The sequence below is a fragment of the Harpia harpyja genome, chromosome 10 (assembly GCF_026419915.1).
Source record: "Harpia harpyja isolate bHarHar1 chromosome 10, bHarHar1 primary haplotype, whole genome shotgun sequence".
Classification (NCBI taxonomy): Eukaryota; Metazoa; Chordata; class Aves; order Accipitriformes; family Accipitridae; genus Harpia; species Harpia harpyja.
This window is the reverse complement of record NC_068949.1, coordinates 46,987,291-47,005,009: the sequence shown is the minus strand read 5'-3', so window position 1 is coordinate 47,005,009 and position 17,719 is coordinate 46,987,291. Positions and strand designations below refer to the sequence as shown.

The window sequence follows — 17,719 nt, the reverse complement described above, 5'->3', positions numbered from 1 at the left end:
GCTTTTTCTTAGAATACTAGCTTACAGTGGTATGGCACGGCGCTGCCTCTCGGCAAACTCGTCCCGGCAAGGACGTAGAGAAGCAACAATGTGAAGAGGTGTATATTATGAAGTAGACAAGTAAAGGTACAGCCCTGTAATGCTAACCACGTGCACGTACATCTTCGAAAGTTAAATGGCATGTGTATTTAATGTTCTAAAGATGATGTTTCATAGCAAGCCCTGGTACGTTATTTGTCTGGTAGAATTAAATATTCTGCTATAGCTATACAGTGCTTAATTTGTTGGGTTTTGCTTTTCTGAAGTAGCCTGTTTAAAAGAGTTAATTTCAGATAACTGTAGATACTATACGTTGAAAGATACTAGAAATTATCAAAAGTTAATGTATTCATATTGTGGCATAATGATTGCCTTGGAGCAGTTGTGTGTAACATTCAACATGAGATATCCTATTCTGCTATCATTTACATGATATAAATTGAGTAAGTCACTAAGTAATCTCTTTTTTTACATTACTTTACAGTGCATCATTTGGTCTGCAGAGCTGCCTACAGAGAAACACAGTATTTCAGCAATTCTAGGCTTTTTATTACAAGCGTTTCCATATGGTGGTTCAGATGGGAGAAGATTCTTAATTTCAACATCATGCAATTTCTTCTCAAACAAATGCCAGAGCTTAGTTAAAACCACACACAGCTAATTCCTGACAGAGTTTGGCTTGTAAAGTTACATTTTTTAATTTAAAATATTTTTTGGAGGTACTTTTTGTGATGTTCTTTTCCATGCAATATTTAGTTAAAGTCTGAAATTCACTGGCACAATATAATATAGATAACAAGTCTGCATGCGTTCAAAGAGTCAAATAAGGCAAATTCATGACAGAAAGCATGTCAAAGATTATTAAAAACACAGGTACTGTAACAGGGCTAGATGCTCAAGGTTGCTGGTCATGAGCTGTTGGAATCTTAGGGGATTCCTTACTGAGGAAATAATGCAATACCCTGTTCTAAACTCTTCTTTAGCCTTCTGCTGTTCATCTCTGTCAAAGGAAAGCTAGCTGGCGAGACCTTTGATCTGATCTAGTTACATTCTTAGGCTGCTCAGTAAGTACTAGATTTTCATCAGAAGCAGAGATGGAGAAGAGATACGTTAAGCCATTATTTTTTGGCAAGAATTAATGACAGCACAGAAAACAGATGCATTGTGTCATCGGATATTTCTTTATCGTCTGCTGTCTCCTACTCCCCCTAAAATACTTACTTCTACTTCTCAGTAGATTTACTGCTCCAGTGATTTGATTATGAGTGCTTTCTAGGAACATTTAAATCCAAATAGGTTGATTGAAACTCTTATTCAGAGAATTAAGAATGGAAATTAATTTAACACAAGTTATCTGTTCATGATCAATTTCTAAACAAAAAGTTGCATAGTGTCTATAGATAACACTTCCAGTTTGTCTAAATCTCTTTGCTGCCTAGAAATTTTGTTTCTCCCCTTTGTTGCTCTTCTTTATACGCATTCCTGGCTTTATGTTAGTATGCAGCTTGGGGATAAATGGAATGTGTATGCCTAGTCTCCTCAGAGTCATACATGACTCTGAGGGTACATCATGAGATGGGACAGCATCTGCAGCACAGATGGTGCAGTTGGCCTTAAGCTCCCCTGAGATACTTAGCATAGAGCAAAAGGAAAGGAGCAGTAGATGAGAAAATGATACAGAAAACCATTTTTGTTCTCTCTTACATGTTAAAAAAAACAGACTACAGAAAAGCCCTTTGAGAAGGATAAGCTCATAACACATGAAGTAAGATGTTTGAATCTGCAAACCAGAGCACAAAAGAGTCAGGAGGTAATTATAATTAAAAAACTAGTGCATATGGAGCAAACCAATGGTTCATTTGAGGTCTGTACTATTTCCGATTCGCATTAGACTCACCTTGCCTGTAGAAGGACTGGAATCAGGCACATTATCCAGTACCTCATCTATTCAAGGAAACTGAAAGAATTCCTATAAAAGGCAACTGGAGTGTGAAGTAACCTTCTTGATGCACTTTCTTTTTGACCATTTACAGATGTTCTATTTTTTAAGTTTTAATTATGCTGGTTAATATAACTACTGTAATCTCTTTATTTGTACAAATAGAGGCAACTATAGTGCCAGTAAAGGGTACACCAAGGCCCTTTAGCAAAAGCTATCAGCAATTAGCCAAAAAGCAAACCAGGAATACTTTGTTTCTATCTGTAAGCTGTGGGGAGGTCATAACTGCTGTTGGGTAACAACTGGGAGGATGAATACCTATTTCTTAATTTCCAGATTGGAGTACCACAGTCATTCTATATTGGGTTACAATTTAAGAAAGTCAGAAAGCTTAGCTAAGTAAAATGTGACCATCCCCCACCTCTACACTTCTTTCTTTTTTTTTTTTTCATCAATTCTTTGATTTAATTCCTTTTGGTTTATTTCCAAATCAATTCAAATGGGTGATTTTAACTTGGTCTTTTTTGTTTGTTTGTTTCTTGTCTGTATTTCCCTGGTCATTTTACTATGAGATAATTAGTAGATTTTTATATTCTCTTTTATATCACAAACCATGTGACCAGTTTTCATTATGTAGCAGTCAGTAATTTTTAATTACATTTGGGGATATGGTGCCATTTTGGCTATTATCTACATTTTAGGAGTGCTTCTTCCAGAGTCAATATGTGCAGAGTTTCCACATCTTGATTTTTATATCGGGAGACACTAGTCCTACCTCTGTCTGGGATTCTGCCAAAGAACATCAAGAAGAAGTGGCTGGACTGTAGCTGAGTCATGCATTAAGAGGTACGAAGTTTGGGTACAAACGTTGTAAGCATATCATGGTAAGTCACAGTAAGCCATTGCCATAACTACCTAACATAATTACACAAGACCAATATATTGCTTTCTGCTTTGGAAATTGCCACAGGTTTGCTATAGTGTTTTCTTGCCCACCTGAAGTTTTCAGATGAGTTTTATTTCTGTTTGTTAGCATTCATACAAGCAAGACAGTTACTTAATTTCAGTGGACTGTGTGGAGAGGAGTAGGTAGGAGAACAGATAGACAATAGGTGGGAGTCTACTGCTGAATTCTTTACAGGTCTTTATATATTTGTAATGTTTCCAATGCTTCATAAACTGAAGGATCTTCTACAGTTCTGAAATGTAGAGTATGCGTGACTTGCTGAGTAGCTGGGCCTGCAGCATAAGAATTTGTTGCACTTGCCATTTGTATTGTTTGTCACCCTCACGGCCTCTCCTAATTCTCATCTTTCATTCAGCTGAGGATGACTGCAAGGAACGTCTTTGGAAACTCATCAGTAATGCCGCACTTCAGAAGGTGTTCTGTCCATCAAGAGTGGAACACCCTACCAGTACAGAATTTCAATTTAGCTCAAAGTGCAAAGGGCTTAGGTTTAAAATTGAATTTATATATGTAAGCCTTTTTAATGTCTTCATGACTATGGTGATTTACCTCATAGAATCTGCTACGACTAAGCAGTTGAGGGGAAATCGTGAAGGCCTAAATGCTTCATTTGGTATGCCTTGATGTCAGTGTGGTCAGGGAGCTTCCAGGTTTTTTTGACCGTATCTGTTTTCTGGACTGTTGTTCTCTGAAGGTCTATTTTTTTAAATTATAAATTGTGCCTGGTGATATACAGTGAAATGAGTCTTAAAAGATTCGTTCATACCCTAGCCTACGGATTCTCTCTGCATTGGCAGATACGATCCAAACGTCCTTTGGCATTTTGTTCTGCTTGAGCCCAAAGCTTCAGCTGCTGGTAGCGTATGCTTTATTTCAAGACGTTTGTGTTAGAAGCTCTCAAGACAGGGACAAAAATGACTGGTGATAGCATTTCTTAGCAATACGTTTATCTACAGGAAGCTATCAATCACTGCCTTTGTTAACCCGACTGCAGAGTGATTTTATACTGTGTGTGCTTAGTAATGGAAGCGTGCATTACATGCTTGAATGCACTGATTTTTAGGGGGAGTAAGAGATCTGTGCCGTGGCATAGGCCACAGCAGTAACACCGCTAAAAGCTAGCAGCAGTCTTTACCGGAGGAAGATGTTTTTACCTTTTTTCGGCAACAGACTTAGGTGCAGACCGTTCGTAACGGCTGTTGCCGTGGCTGTTCCCCGGCAGGACGGAAACAGGCCTGCTGCGGGTGCTCCGGCCCCTCCTCCTGCGGCAGCCTTTGCTATCCTGCCCCGCGCCGTGACTGGCGGCACCCCTGCCCCGGGCCGGTCGGCAGTGCTCCCGGGCGGCAGGCAGCGGGCGCAGACCCGGACCCGGCCGGGGCTCGTCGGTCCCTCGAGTGAGGCCGGGGGCGGGGCCGGGCGGCGGGCGCGGGCCCGGCCGGGGCTCGTCGGTCCCTCGAGTGAGGCCGGGGGCGGGGCGGCGGGCGCGCGTGTTGCGGGAGCGCTGCTAGGATACGCGCGGCGGCAGGAGCGCCCGGAGGGGCAACGGCAGCCCAGGGCGGCGGCGGCGGCGGCGGCGGAGGGCGCGGAGGAAGGGGGTCGGCGGCCGGCGGTGGGGAGGTGGGGCGGCCGCGGGAGCCTCTCCGGGCGGGCACCTTCGGCGGCCGGTTCTCTCGGCTGCTCGGGGAGGCCTTCGGACGGTGTCGTCAGAAAAGGCCTCCCCGGGGCCTCGAGCTCGGTTCGCAGAGCTGCCCCGCGTCTCGGGGTGAAGCTTCGTCCGTGGCGCCTGCGGCCCGCCCGCGGAGCGGGGCGCGGGGGGAGGGGGCCGCGCCGCGCCGGGCTCGGCCGAGGCGGCATGGACCTGGCCGTCAGGGAGCGGCTGCTGGCGGCGGAGAGCCGCCGAGGTAAGAGGATGTCGGGCGGTTGCGAGATTTTGCCCCTCTGTAAAAATAAGTGGAATAAAAATCGCCCTTTAAACACAAAAACTGCTTGATCGTCATCGGTTTTGTTTCTAAATATATAGAAAGCGTGCTCTTCCTCTCAGTCTTTAAACCTGCTTCTTAGCCATGAAAAGAAGTAACTGCTGTAGCGTTCTTAATTTAATCTAGTTTCCTTCCAGTCAAGTTTACTTCACAGAACAGCTTTAAGGATCTAATCTCGAATTTCGCTGTCAACTGAAAGAGTGCTGTTCAGTTCAGGGACATATGAATCAGGCCTTCACAGCAGTTCACTTTCTTGTGTGCTAACATTAGTGATTTTAAATTGCAAGAGAGTTGCTAACACTTCATCTTACAACTGTGGCTAACTTTGAACAGCATTTGCTTGACATTATTATCCTTACACGTTCATAATTTATTTCTGTAAAGGAGAAACAGGATGCCATATAGTTCACTTGAAATAATGCGATCATGTCTGTCAGTCCAACTTGAAGCATAAATTGTCCATTACATTCCTTATTCTTTTTTTTATTTCAGATGTTCAGGCTTTGAAGAACGCTTATGAGTTGATCAAATCAGCCAGTCAAGGAAAATCTGCACTTGACTCATCAGATAACTTCAGCACGGACTTATATGTTTTATGTGCTGAACAAGCATTTCAGGTTTGTAGTTTAGGCAGTTTATCTACATTGAACAAAAACATTTATATGACATGTTGTATTTACAGCTGTTAAAGTTCCTACTTAAAATTATTCCCAAAGGTACCTGTGAAAAATATTACACTCTTCTGGTTTTGGAGAACAACTGTTTAAACATGCATTTTCAGTTAAAACTCGGCCTCTAAATTATCAATTCTTTCACAGTCAGCACACTGTGGTTTGTGAAGTTTATAATTAGACCAAAATATGCAAGGCATACTATAGCAATATAAAATAGTTTGCCATGTCTGTTTTTTCTTGTTATGGAAAACTGACGTTAGCCATTTGGTTATGACTGAAGAAAATGTGTTTTTGAACAGTCCCTACTGGGCAAAAGAAGAAAAAGTGAGATTCTAATTATGAAAGGTTGTTGCTAAGTGAGCTCACTTCTATAAAATGTGGTAGAGGTTCTTAATTTTGAAGTATTTTTTAATTTTCAATCCATGGGTACAAATGATTGGATTTCAAGTAGACAGAGTTTCCAATAAAACATTATTTTTTTTTTCCAAGCTGCACGCCACTCAAATTCTATCTGTTGTCTGAAAATTGAGGTCCAGCATTGACATCCATAGAAAATCCTGCTGGCTAATACCCATCCTTTTAAAAAAAAAATTCTACTAAGAATTTTGCCTTTATGTTAACAATTCTGTTAATGGCTATTAAAAAAGGAAACTTTTTTTGTATACTGTAAGGGGTTCTATGACCGAGTGATTCAGGAGCTTTGTTAAATAAAGGAGCTATTTTTCTATACATTTGGAATGACAAAAGTCTAGATTTAAGTTTTAAATCTTAATGGGTTTGTACCAGATCTGATACACAGCTTTATGGAATGTTGTTTGCATACTGGTATGCAGTTAGATGTTACGCTTTCAGTAGGCATGCATTTTTAAAACCTAACGATTCTTAGTTAAGTATTTGTTGCTTTTTTTTTTTTTTAATATTAAAATGCTTTTTTTGGCCTTAGCTGGGATATCTGGAAATGAGCAGTGACTGTCTACAGATGTATTTTAAAGCAAGATTTCCTGTGAACCAGTTTCTTGGCAGAGCGTATTTGTGCCAAGGCCAGTTGCACACTCCACTCTCTACAGATAATTTGGTGAGAAATCATGAAGGTTGCATTATATTAAGCCAGTTTTTAAGAGTATTTCTTCCTAGGTTTTTATGTATTGCTTTCAGTCATTTAAAATACACAAGGGTAACCAGGATTGTGGGAAAAATTAAAGGAAAATATATTAACAGGTAGTTTGGGAGTAAACAAAACTTACCAACTGAATTAGACTAATATTGCAAATATTTTGGGGAGGAAAAAAAAATGTTTGCAAAATTTTTCAGGCAGTTGATTGTTTTAAAGTCAACCTTTTCACTTTTTACATTGATACAATACTTTCAGACCAAATTTAGCTGTAACTGGTAAAACAGTTACCAGTTTTATTCAGGATCACATGAAGCATTTCACAGAATTGTGGGAAATGGAGGACTAAAGGGGCCCTCAGAGAGGTTGTACAGTTCTTTTCTCTTCTGTGGCAGTGTGGTTCCACCACAGATCAGTAACCTTTCCATGGAGTACTTTGGATGTGGCTTTTGAAATGAGAGATGAAGCTTTTTGGTAGCAACTTAGCAGGGTACTTCTGCTTCTAAAAGCTTCCGTGCGGTGATACTGTGTCCATACATGATGAGCAGTTTTTACCTCCTGCTGAATTTAAGATGGAGTGGGATCTGTTTTCTGTCTTCAGTATTTTACTTGTCCTCATACTGGGGTCAGTCAGCTTTGACAATTTTTCAATGGTATCTGACCACCTAAAATGGCCTTAACAGATGTTTGTGTTGTTTGTGTTCACAAATTTCTCTGACAGATGTTTCTGTAGTTTCTTTGGATAAAGTGTTTGAATTAACTTTCAAGCTAGAATCTTCTCCCTATTACGTTATCTGTACTTTCTCTGCCTTCTCTGAGTGCATGTGCAGAACTACTGATCAGTTGTCCTTTTAAAACTTCGTACACATTTGAAAAGTATTTTCTAATGTCCAGTTAGCCTTTTATGTTTCTAAATTAAGCTATTCTGTGATGTTTTCTAAATCTTAGCCAAATTTTGCTGTTTCCTTCTTGACTCTTGTTAACTTTTTGGAAGTTAAGAACCATCCCAGTATGTGCAATCATAACTTGGTTCTTTGTGCTGTGTGTTGTAATGTGTTTTTAAGATACACTTTGTATCAGTTGTAAAGTTTTTTCACTGCTGTGCTCCTAGATCATTTATGAAAATAGGAGTGGCACAACATCTCATGCTGTATGACCAGTAATTATCATTCACTTAGAAAAGATAAATTTGTCCTTATTTTGGTTTCTATCCTAAGGAATCCTTGTTAGCTGATTAAGATGCTTATATTCTTAAGGGCCAAGTGCAACTTTTCTACGTTAGTATCTAATACCTCTCTGTCATGGATGAGTGTTTTAGATCACTTAAAGAATTTGTAAAAGTGCAACTTAACAGAGTTCGATGGCAAGGTTCACTCTGTTACTTACTACATGGCATAAACATACAAAGGAAAATTGAGTTAGAATCGATTTTCCATGATTTGTACAGAGATTGGAGATGCAAAAAGGTGAGAGAGACCCTCCTGTTGAGTCACAAGGTTCAGAATGGACCCCCTTGCTTTCTAAACTCTTGATGGAGCTTAGGGGTGGGTAGGTCCAATCTTAGTCTCAGACCTGATCAATGGTTTATATCTAAAAGATTCAAAGGGTAAGGAAAGCCTCTCATTGAGTCACGAGGTTCAGAATGGATCCCTTGCTTTCTAAACTCCATCTCAGAGAGGAGTCTGGGTGCAGCTGGATCCAGACTTAGTCTCAGACTTGGTCAATGGTTTATGCCTAAAAGATTATATGCGCACAATCAATCCTTTATATCACTTAGTTAGGATTTCGAAGTTTAGCATGCTGTTAATCACTTACCGATCCATCCAGGTGTCTAGCGTTAGTTTGCTCTGAAGTTCGAGCCCTCAGTTTCCCAAAACAGATTCTCAGGCATTGAGTCTTATAAAAAGAAATAATTTAATAGAGTGGTACAGTAGCAGGATCAGCTCGAGCTGGGTGCCCCCGGAGGTGGGGGTGATGGGGAGGAGGAGAAGGAGAGGAGAGGAAGAACCAGAACGAAGAAAGCCCTGGGCAATTATACCCTTACAGACCATTCACCTGCCCCTTACGCATTCTTCACACTCTCTTCACGTGCCTTCCACGCGCCCTTTGGTCCAATAGTGATTCTGGTCTGAGATCTTCTGACTCCTTATTGGATTTCTTCACTGTCTCCAGACAAGCCATTTGTTATCTTGTCGAGTTGCAGGTGCTGTTGATGGTTGTAGCCTTGAAGCCTCCTTACCTTTTGATTTACGCTGGCTCTGGAGGCCCCTGTTTTGACTAAGTAGGCACAGTAAATCTAAGTGAAAGTTTACAGCTTGCGGCCTAGGCTTCAGCAAATCTAGCTACTCATGCTAAGTAAGTAAAGCTAAGCAAACACCTTACTAACTCACACAACATTATAACTTTAAGTGATTCATTCTGTTTAAAACTTGCTTATTTAAGCTAAATGACTGATATCTCTTAACACTGAGAGGCATCCTTGCTCAAGGGGAGAGTTGCCTGGCATGCAGTGCAGTTGCCATCCAGGGAGAACGCAAATTGGGCTCATCCAATAATCTGTCGCTGGTAAAAGATCTCGTTGCTGGAGATTACCGCCATGCAGCCACACTGCCTAGCAGGGAGAGCTCAAAGGCAGCTCACTTAGGCTGTCATATTTATGGGATAAAGTGGTTGGCTTGTAGTCAAATTGCATACAACGGGAGAGGTATGCACGAGACTCCTTGTACCCACAACTTCCACTGTGTAGCTATGCTCCTTTGTGGGTTTCCTAGAGGAGTTCTTGGCCTGGCTATGACCTCCTTTGGAGCCTATACCAAACTGCTGCTGGTTTGGTTAAGGGGGGGTCGAGCACATCTGTCACACTCTCAGGCTCTTAATCCTGGTTTTCTCTTTATCTAGGCAGTTCCCACTTATTGCTCAGTAGCCTTCTTATACCAGTCCCAGAGTCCCAGTAAATCAGTCCCAACTCTCAGAGTTTTTAGTTGTTCTGTCTCACTCTAGAGAGCTTTCCGGTGTCATCCCCTTCCTGCCCATCCAGTTCCACCTCTGCTTTGCTGTTTCCACTGCATCTTTCTTTTAGGCTTTCAAAAATCCCTTTTTATGATCCCATCCATTCTCTTTGCACCCTCCCTACAGGTATTTGTACATTCTGATGAGATCTCCCCTGAGCCGCCTTCTCCAGGCTGACCAGTCCCAGCTCTCTCAGCCTTTCCTCATATGAGAGATGCTGCAGTCCCTTCATCATCTTTGTGGCCCTTCATTGGGCTCTCTCCACAGTGTCCATGTCCCTCTTGTACTGGGGAGCCCAGAACTGGGCACAGCACTCCAGGTGCGGCCTCAGCAGTGCTGAGTAGAGGGGCAGGATCACCTCCCTCGACCTGCTGGCAACACTCCTCCTAAGGCCGCCCAGGACACTGTGAGCTGCCTTTGCAGCAAGGGCATGCTGCTGGCTTGTGTTCAGCTTGGTGTCCACCAGGACCCCCGGGTCCTCCTCTGAAAAGCTGCTTCCCAGCTGCTTTAATGATAAAAAGAGCATGCCTGACACACCATTCAGTTGACAAATTCTTGTTGGAGATTTTCTGAAGAAAAATAGCTCACATTTTTTAATGGGACAAGCCAATTTTTTTTTTTCCTGGCTGTGCTCTTGGATGTTTCTGAGCTTTCTTTGCTGAAAGCTTAAAAAGTACGCAGCTTTGCAGTTCTGGAAAATTTCAGTGCTGATAATTATTAAGTTTGGCAGAAGTGAAAGAAACTGAAAATATGATCTTAAAATTTGAAATCAGGAAAACAGTAATAGGCAATGCTACTGATTTTTAGTCATTCTGTTTCTATGGCAGCATGTTTTATTTGAGATTGGTCTGAAAATAAAAATTATGAGATGTGAACATATTGAAATAGGAAAATAATGTACTGATTTATAAAAGCCATATTCAAATTACATTAACGTTTTTTTGTTCTGTTCTAGGAAGAGTTTGAAAAGTTTGTGCTCTTTTTTATGAAGGCGATAGACTTTGCCAGCCATGATCGAAGGTAGGCCCTACTGATAGGTTTAACTCTTTAAATCTCAGGAAATGTTACTGAGTTAGGTTTTCATAGTTGTTTGTCTCAGATTTTCACTAGGTACCTGGAGTTGTGTTGTTTGGGGGTTTTTTGCTTTTGTGGATTTTCCTTCAATTTTGTTACTGCACTTCTGTAACTGCTGTGCGTGCTGCAACAATATAAGAATACTGAACAGTCTTAATTAAATGAGATGAATCAACATGTTTAAGGCTGCTTAAGATATCACTAAGCATTTCTTCCCCTTTTATATTTATGCTCTGTAGAAGGAGAGCACCATGTTAGCTTATTTTAAGTGGTTAATTACTGGGTAGAGTATAGTTGCAAGAGTTACTGTATTCTTCTTGTGCTGTACTTGTGTTCTCAGTTCATAGTCAGGATTGGTTCTTATCTAAACGCATAGGAAAAGTTCCAGTTTTTGCTTCTCGAAAGTGTCTTAAAATACTCCGTCTGTAATTTTATGTTTATCTAAGTCCATGAAATACTAAATTCTTGATTCCTGTTTTTCAGATATTATTTTTTGATATATAATGCCTCAGTTCTTTACTGGCAACTTGTGAGGCCATATCTTAAGCCTGGATTCCGCTATTGTCTTATTCCCAGCCTTTCTCAGATTGTTAAACTGTTAAACCAAACTGAAGAGCAGGACAATGAATGGAGAGCAGAACTCATGATGTAAGTTTAATCACATCTTTTCATATGGGCATCCTGTAGTCCTCTTGTACATATGGCTGCCACCTGAGGTAGCCTTTGATAACCTATGTTTCATTGGTAACATTGTAGATACATTTATTGTGGAAAGCTTAATTCATAAAATGTACACTTAAACATAAAAGGTGCTTCATTTTAATATTTACTTTGAGGTTAAAATTTTAGTGGCAGAGGCAGTTAGGCCCTAGGTCCAATCTGAAATATCACAGTCATTTTGGATGTAGTGTTGGAGTCATTGGTTATGTGCTGTCCTTGTAAGTGTGGAGAAAGACAAACTTCCATTTTCTTTAAGAACTATTTTCTTCATGTGAGGAAACATAACGTTTAAATAGATGAACAAAGATCTCTTCTGTCCTCTGATCCCTAAAGAGAAAGAAACAGCCTGGTAAGGTTGTGAGAACGTGTTCAGGATACCTCCTAATTTCTTCCTTCTTCATTATGAAGATTTTGTATATATTAACCTAAGTTATCTTTCTTACTGTTTTTTCCTCTTGTTAACCCATAACTGTATGTTAAAATGAAACTTTATGAAAAATCAGTGAGCAAAATAAGTATTTGTATTGCAAATACAGGAATTAAGAATACAGAGATGAGTTGTCATCAGTAGTGATGTGGTTTTTATGTCGGTCACATGCTTTAATGTATAATTTGGTACTGTGTGGTTCTTATCAATGTAATTCGTTTAGATCAAGCCTTTTCCTTTCTAATTAGTATTATATGTGGTTTTCTTCAGTATTAAATTAAAGGCTGCCCCTGCTAATTTAGATATACTGCTTGGCCTAATGTTTCAAAGCATAAATGAAATACGTCTTCTTTTAACCAGTCTTAGGCAAAATAAGAGCCCAAAAGTTATGAAAAGGAGAATAACTTGCTGTCATGGTTTAACCCCAGCTGGCAACTAAGCACCACGCAGCCACTTGCTCACTTCCCCCAACCCAGTGGGATGGGGGAGAGAATTGAAAAAAAGTAAAACTCATGGGTTGAGATAAGAACAGTTTAATAGGACAGAAAGGAAGAAAATAATGATGATGATAATTGTCCTGGTTTCAGCTGGGGTAGAGTTAATTGTCTTCCTAGTAGCTGATAAGGTGCTATGTTTTGAGTTCAGTATGCAAGAATGTTGATAACACTGATGTTTTCAGTTGTTGCTAAGTAGTGCTTAGACTAAAGGCAGGGATTTTTCAGCTTCTCATGCCCAGCTAGCAAGAAAGCTGGAGGGGCTGGCACAGGACACAGCCAGGGCAGCTGACCCAAAGTGGCCAACGGTGTATTCCATACCATGTGACGTCACATCTAGTATATAAACTGGGGGGAGTGGGGGCGGGGGATGGCTGCTCGGGGACTAGCTGGGTATCGATGAGCGGGTGGTGAGCAATTGCACTGCGCATCATTTGTACATTCCAATCCTTTTATTATTACTGTTGTCATTTTATTAGTGTTATCATTATCATTATTAGTTTCTTCTTCTCTGTTCTATTAAACTGTTTTTACCTCAACCCACGTGTTTTACTTCTTTTCCTGATTTTCTCCCCCATCCCACTGGGTGGGGGGGAGTGAGTGAGCAGGCTGCTGTGTGGTGCTTAGTTGCTGGCTGGGGTTAAACCACGACAATAATAATAATAAAAAATAATAATAATAAAAATGACAATAATAATAAAAGAATTGGAATATACAAAACAAGTGATGCCCAGTTAGTTCCCGAGTTGTCCCCCCCCCGGCCAACTGCCCCCAGTTATGTACTGGGCATGACATCATATGCTATGGAATATTCCTTTGGCCAGTTTGGGTCAGCTGTCCTGGCTGTGTCCCCTCCCAGCTTCTTGTGCCCCTCCAGCCTTCTTGCTGGCTGGGCATGAGAAGCTGAAAAATCCTTGACTTAGTCTAAGCACTACCTAGCAACAACTGAAAACATCAGTGTTATCAACATTATTGTCATGCTAAATCCAAAACATAACACTCTACCAGCTAGTAGAAAGAAAATTAACTCTTTCCCAGCTGAAACCAGGACACTTGCATAAACAAAGCTATTAAGATTTAAACCAACAGGTTTTCTTTCTGGGAAATAGATTGTTATTCAGGAGTTAAAGCTCCCAACAAGATGAATTCACAGAATAGCTTTAAGTATTATGCAAAAAATTTAGAATTAAAAGTCTAATAATTTTTAGGGAAGAGACTAGTAATCTAGGGTTGGATAAAAATGCCTTCCACATTTATGTCTGTCATAACTGAAACTTGTCAGCCAATTTCATATTTTATTTAGGAAATACATAGGTTTTTCTGCAAACATACTGTTCAGAAGTGTGTATAATGTAATTTACACTGAATTAAATAATGCTAGTCAGAATCTTTAGCAATTGATATTTCACTGAAGAAAATTCGTGGCTGAAGAAGTACGTTGTAGTTATTTTCCCCGTTTCAAGGATGTTCTTATTAAGCATGACTCAAAGTCCTTATTGCGTCTATAAGGAAATGAAAAATGCAACCTCATTAAATGTAATTTTAAAAGGTAGGTACAAATACAGAGTTTTTAAATAGACATGTATGTTGTTACTTTCTGCTATAACTGCTGGGTTTTGAGTGACTGAATAAATTAATACTTTCTGATATGTTGCCTTTAAATACATTTTTCCATAATGAGAATAGCAGAAAGGTACATGTTAACGTATTACACTGATAATTATTTAAGCATATTGTATATCTATTGAAAATATCCTTGTTCGTTTGAGCTATGTATGAAAAGTCTCAATCTGACTTCCCATTGCATGTTGAATGGTGTATATACAATGACACCCGCACACTTATTTTTCACACATCATGAGTGGGTCGTTCAGATGGTAGAATTTATTTTCGTGTTTAAACGTGGTAACTTCTGCTAAGAAAAAAAATGTGTGAAGGAGTTTTCTTCAGAGAGAGTAGAGGGTTTTAGCAAAATAGTCTTGGAAACTATTTTCCTAGTAAATATGGGATCCTGGTTAAAAGATCAGTTTTCCTTTAATTCTTTAGAATGTGAGAGTCTTTGACAATTTGACTAAATTGCTTGAGTTAACAGTCCTGCCTTATAACAAAGCATACATTTTCTCAGTGAAAGGCCCCTGGTTCTGCCATCTTCACAGAACGGTTGAGGTTGGAAGGGGCTCCTCAAGATCACCTAGCCCAACCCTCCTGCTCAAGCATCTCGGTAGTATAGAGTTGATAGTAGTTGGGAGAAGTGTGTCATTTTTTTTTATGGAGTGGCTGCATATATTTAAGGCTGATACTGTCTTCTTTTGAGGGTATAATTGTATAAATTATGTGTGTGCCCAGATTATTGTATCATTTTAATTAATCTAACTGAAAGACTTAAATGATTAATTCCTTGACTTAGATTAAAAGTGAAACCGTGCTGTGGAACTTTAGGTGAATGGTAAATAAGATGTATAAGGCATATGCTAGTATCTGCTCAATGTCTCTGACAGCTGTTCACTAAGGAGAAGAAAGTTTATTACTATAAATTCAGGCAGAAATAAGGTCATAATGTTACTTTTGTTTAAATGTAGTTGTAGGTTTACAGATCTGATATTCAAAGTTAGACCTTTTGGCAGAATTTCACTTGGTTTTAGAATCATAGAATCATTTAGGTTGGAAAAGACCTTTAAGATCATCGAGTCCAACCGTTAACCTAACACTGCCAAGTCCACCACTAAACCATGTCCCTAAGCGCCACATCTACACATCTTTTAAATCCTCCAGGGATGGTGACACCACCGCTTCCCCGGGCAGCCTGTTCCAACGCTTCACAACACTTTTGGTGAAGAAATTTTTCTTAATATGCAATCTCAGCCTCCCCTGGTGCAACTTGAGGCTGTTTCCTCTCGTCCTATCACTTGTTACTTGGGAGAAGACACTGACCCCCACCTCACTACAACCTCCTTTCAGGTAGTTGTAGAGAGCGATAAGGTCTCCCCTCAGCTTCCTTTTCTCCAGGCTAAACAACCCAGTTCCCTCAGCTGCTCCTCCTAAGACTTGTGCTCCAGACCCTTCACCAGCTTCGTTGCCCTTCTCTGGACATGCTCCAGCACCTCAATGTCCTTCTTGTAGTGAGGGGCCCAAAGCTGAACACAGTATTCGAGGTACGGCCTCACCAGTGCCAAGTGCAGGGGGACAATCACTGCCCTAGTCCTGCTGTGCTGGCCACACTGTTTTGTATGTTAAGTTTTTCTAAAATAAATCTAAAGAACAAATTTTAAAGCATCTGAACTGATAGTATCTGATTTGCAATCTCTGATTTCAGTTCATATTTTAATGACATATAAATTTTAAGAGAAAGAGCTGTCTGTTAGATAATTTCAAGTCTTTGCTAGTGAGAACAGATGTTTCTGGATTGAGAAGCACATGTAGGCTAAGATATTCATAAGTGTATGGTCAGTAAGGAAAAGTAATGTTAGAAAGCAACCTAGTCAACACACAGGCAGATTTATTGCCTCTTCAGTATTTAATTCCAGTGAAAGAAGCAACGAATAATATCCAAAACATCAGTAAAAATAAATCACAAGAAAAATAATGTTGGCTGATCAGAAAATTATTGCTAATGGGAAGCTCTGAGACTTAGAGAATACACAGTGGAACTGAACCAAGGGTAAAGGTATCTATTTTCACAAGCTATTCCAAAAGTTTAAGACAAGTTCATTACATAGGTACAATGTTGCTTCAAAAAAACCAAACGTAACAGATGACATCTGGAATAATCCTGACAGATGATGTCTAGAGATACAGCATATACTTTAGGATTGCAAGGCAATCCGGGTGGGAACAGACCTCATGAATGGGTAATCCAACCTCCTGCTCAAAGCTGGGTCATCTGTGGGATCAGGCTTAGGACTTTATCCAGTCAGGTCTGGAAACAGTCATAGGTGGAGACTGCACAAGCTCTCTGAGCTGCAGCAACTCTGCTTGACTGTCCTCATGGACAGAAAGTTTTTCTTTATTACCACTCCGAACCTCTCTTGTTCCAGTGTACACCCGTTGTCACTTGTGTTCCTGCCGTTCACCGTAGTAGAGAGCCTGGGTCCCTCTTCTCCGTGACCTGCCTCCCTGTAGGCACATGCCTCCGTGATCTGCTACTGTCTGTGCTCCTGTTAATACAGACCAGGATGCTGTTGGCCGCCTTCGGTTCCAGAGCACACTGCTCGCTGGTGCTCAGCTGGCTGTCCACCAGGACTCCCAGGTCCTTTTCAGTAGATCTGCTTTACTGAATTTTTTGAATGCTTTCACCAGGCACAAGGCCTGGGAGACCTTTCTGGTGAAGACTGAGGCAAAGGCGGTGTCGAGTCTCAGCTCTCATCTTCTAATTTAAAGACTGTAAGGAATACAGAAGGTTAGAAAATAGATGGTTTTATAATACCTGATTCTGCTAGCAAATTAATTTGTTGTTGGTAATTTTACTTTTAGAACTGCACTGAATGTTTTTTTATTCCCTAAGCAAGATTAAAATGGAAGTCAAAAAATCCCCACAATCAACCCAGTGTGCTATCAGTACTAATATACACATTTGCATTATTACCAATTATTTGATAATAATTGGAAATAAATAGTGTATCAATATCAATGTATTACCATTCTTACATTTCATCAGTAAAGCTGGAGGATAAACCTTGAGATACCTCTACTGAGAGAAACAGTTTTATGTGCAAAATGAAGAGTGTCCATGTAGTTTTTCAAGGTCAGACAACCTCTTCTCAGAGGTGTTTTGGTCTGGTATTATACAGGCTGTTTCCAGTTCCTGTTACACTTCTGCCACAGTTTTTTCCTTTCTCTTTGTGAACTTGTCTATGTCTTTGATCTATGACTGATGGTTTATTGCTATGGAGCATTTTCGTTATAAGCTGAAACTGGAGGGAAATAAAAAATTAAGTAACAAAACATTCCAAAGGGTATGCTAAAGGTTATTTAGAATACTGTGCATGTGGGTTTTTTGTACCAAACATACTCTTGCTGAGGCATTGATGAGAACCAGCAAGTGCACACAGTGTGTTTGTGTTATAAAACTAATGGTAGCATTTATTTGTTCTTACATTTGTATTTATTTTAAAAATATTTTAATTATTACTATTGTTGTTGTTAATTTATTTCATGGAATCACAGGCTCTTTTCCAGTTAAATCAGATAAAGTATTGAAAATCCAGTAGATATGTTGCAGTTCCCAACATTAATAATTTTCTTTTCCTAGATGCTTTTGGAATACTAGCCTTTCCAGTTAAGGGAGAA

At 40.0% G+C, this 17,719-nt stretch overlaps 1 protein-coding gene across 7 annotated transcripts in view; it reads left to right on the top strand.

Moving 5' to 3' along the window:
• Positions 1-58: 58 nt before the first annotated feature.
• Positions 59-17,719, top strand: part of CFAP46 (cilia and flagella associated protein 46) — a 98,725-nt gene continuing 81,064 nt past the window's right edge. For 6 of the 7 annotated variants that reach the window (XM_052800034.1, XM_052800035.1, XM_052800036.1 and 3 more), the window contains exons 1-5: positions 4,563-4,846; positions 5,417-5,541; positions 6,542-6,673; positions 10,674-10,738; positions 11,276-11,440. In XM_052800034.1, the coding sequence (XP_052655994.1) occupies positions 4,798-4,846; positions 5,417-5,541; positions 6,542-6,673; positions 10,674-10,738; positions 11,276-11,440 (536 nt within the window). In that variant the 5' untranslated portion in view covers positions 4,563-4,797. Of the gene's footprint in view, positions 1,850-2,679; positions 2,825-4,562; positions 4,847-5,416; positions 5,542-6,541; positions 6,674-10,673; positions 10,739-11,275; positions 11,441-17,719 lie in introns of those variants that run through there. The other variant, XM_052800039.1, reaches the window with a different exon arrangement.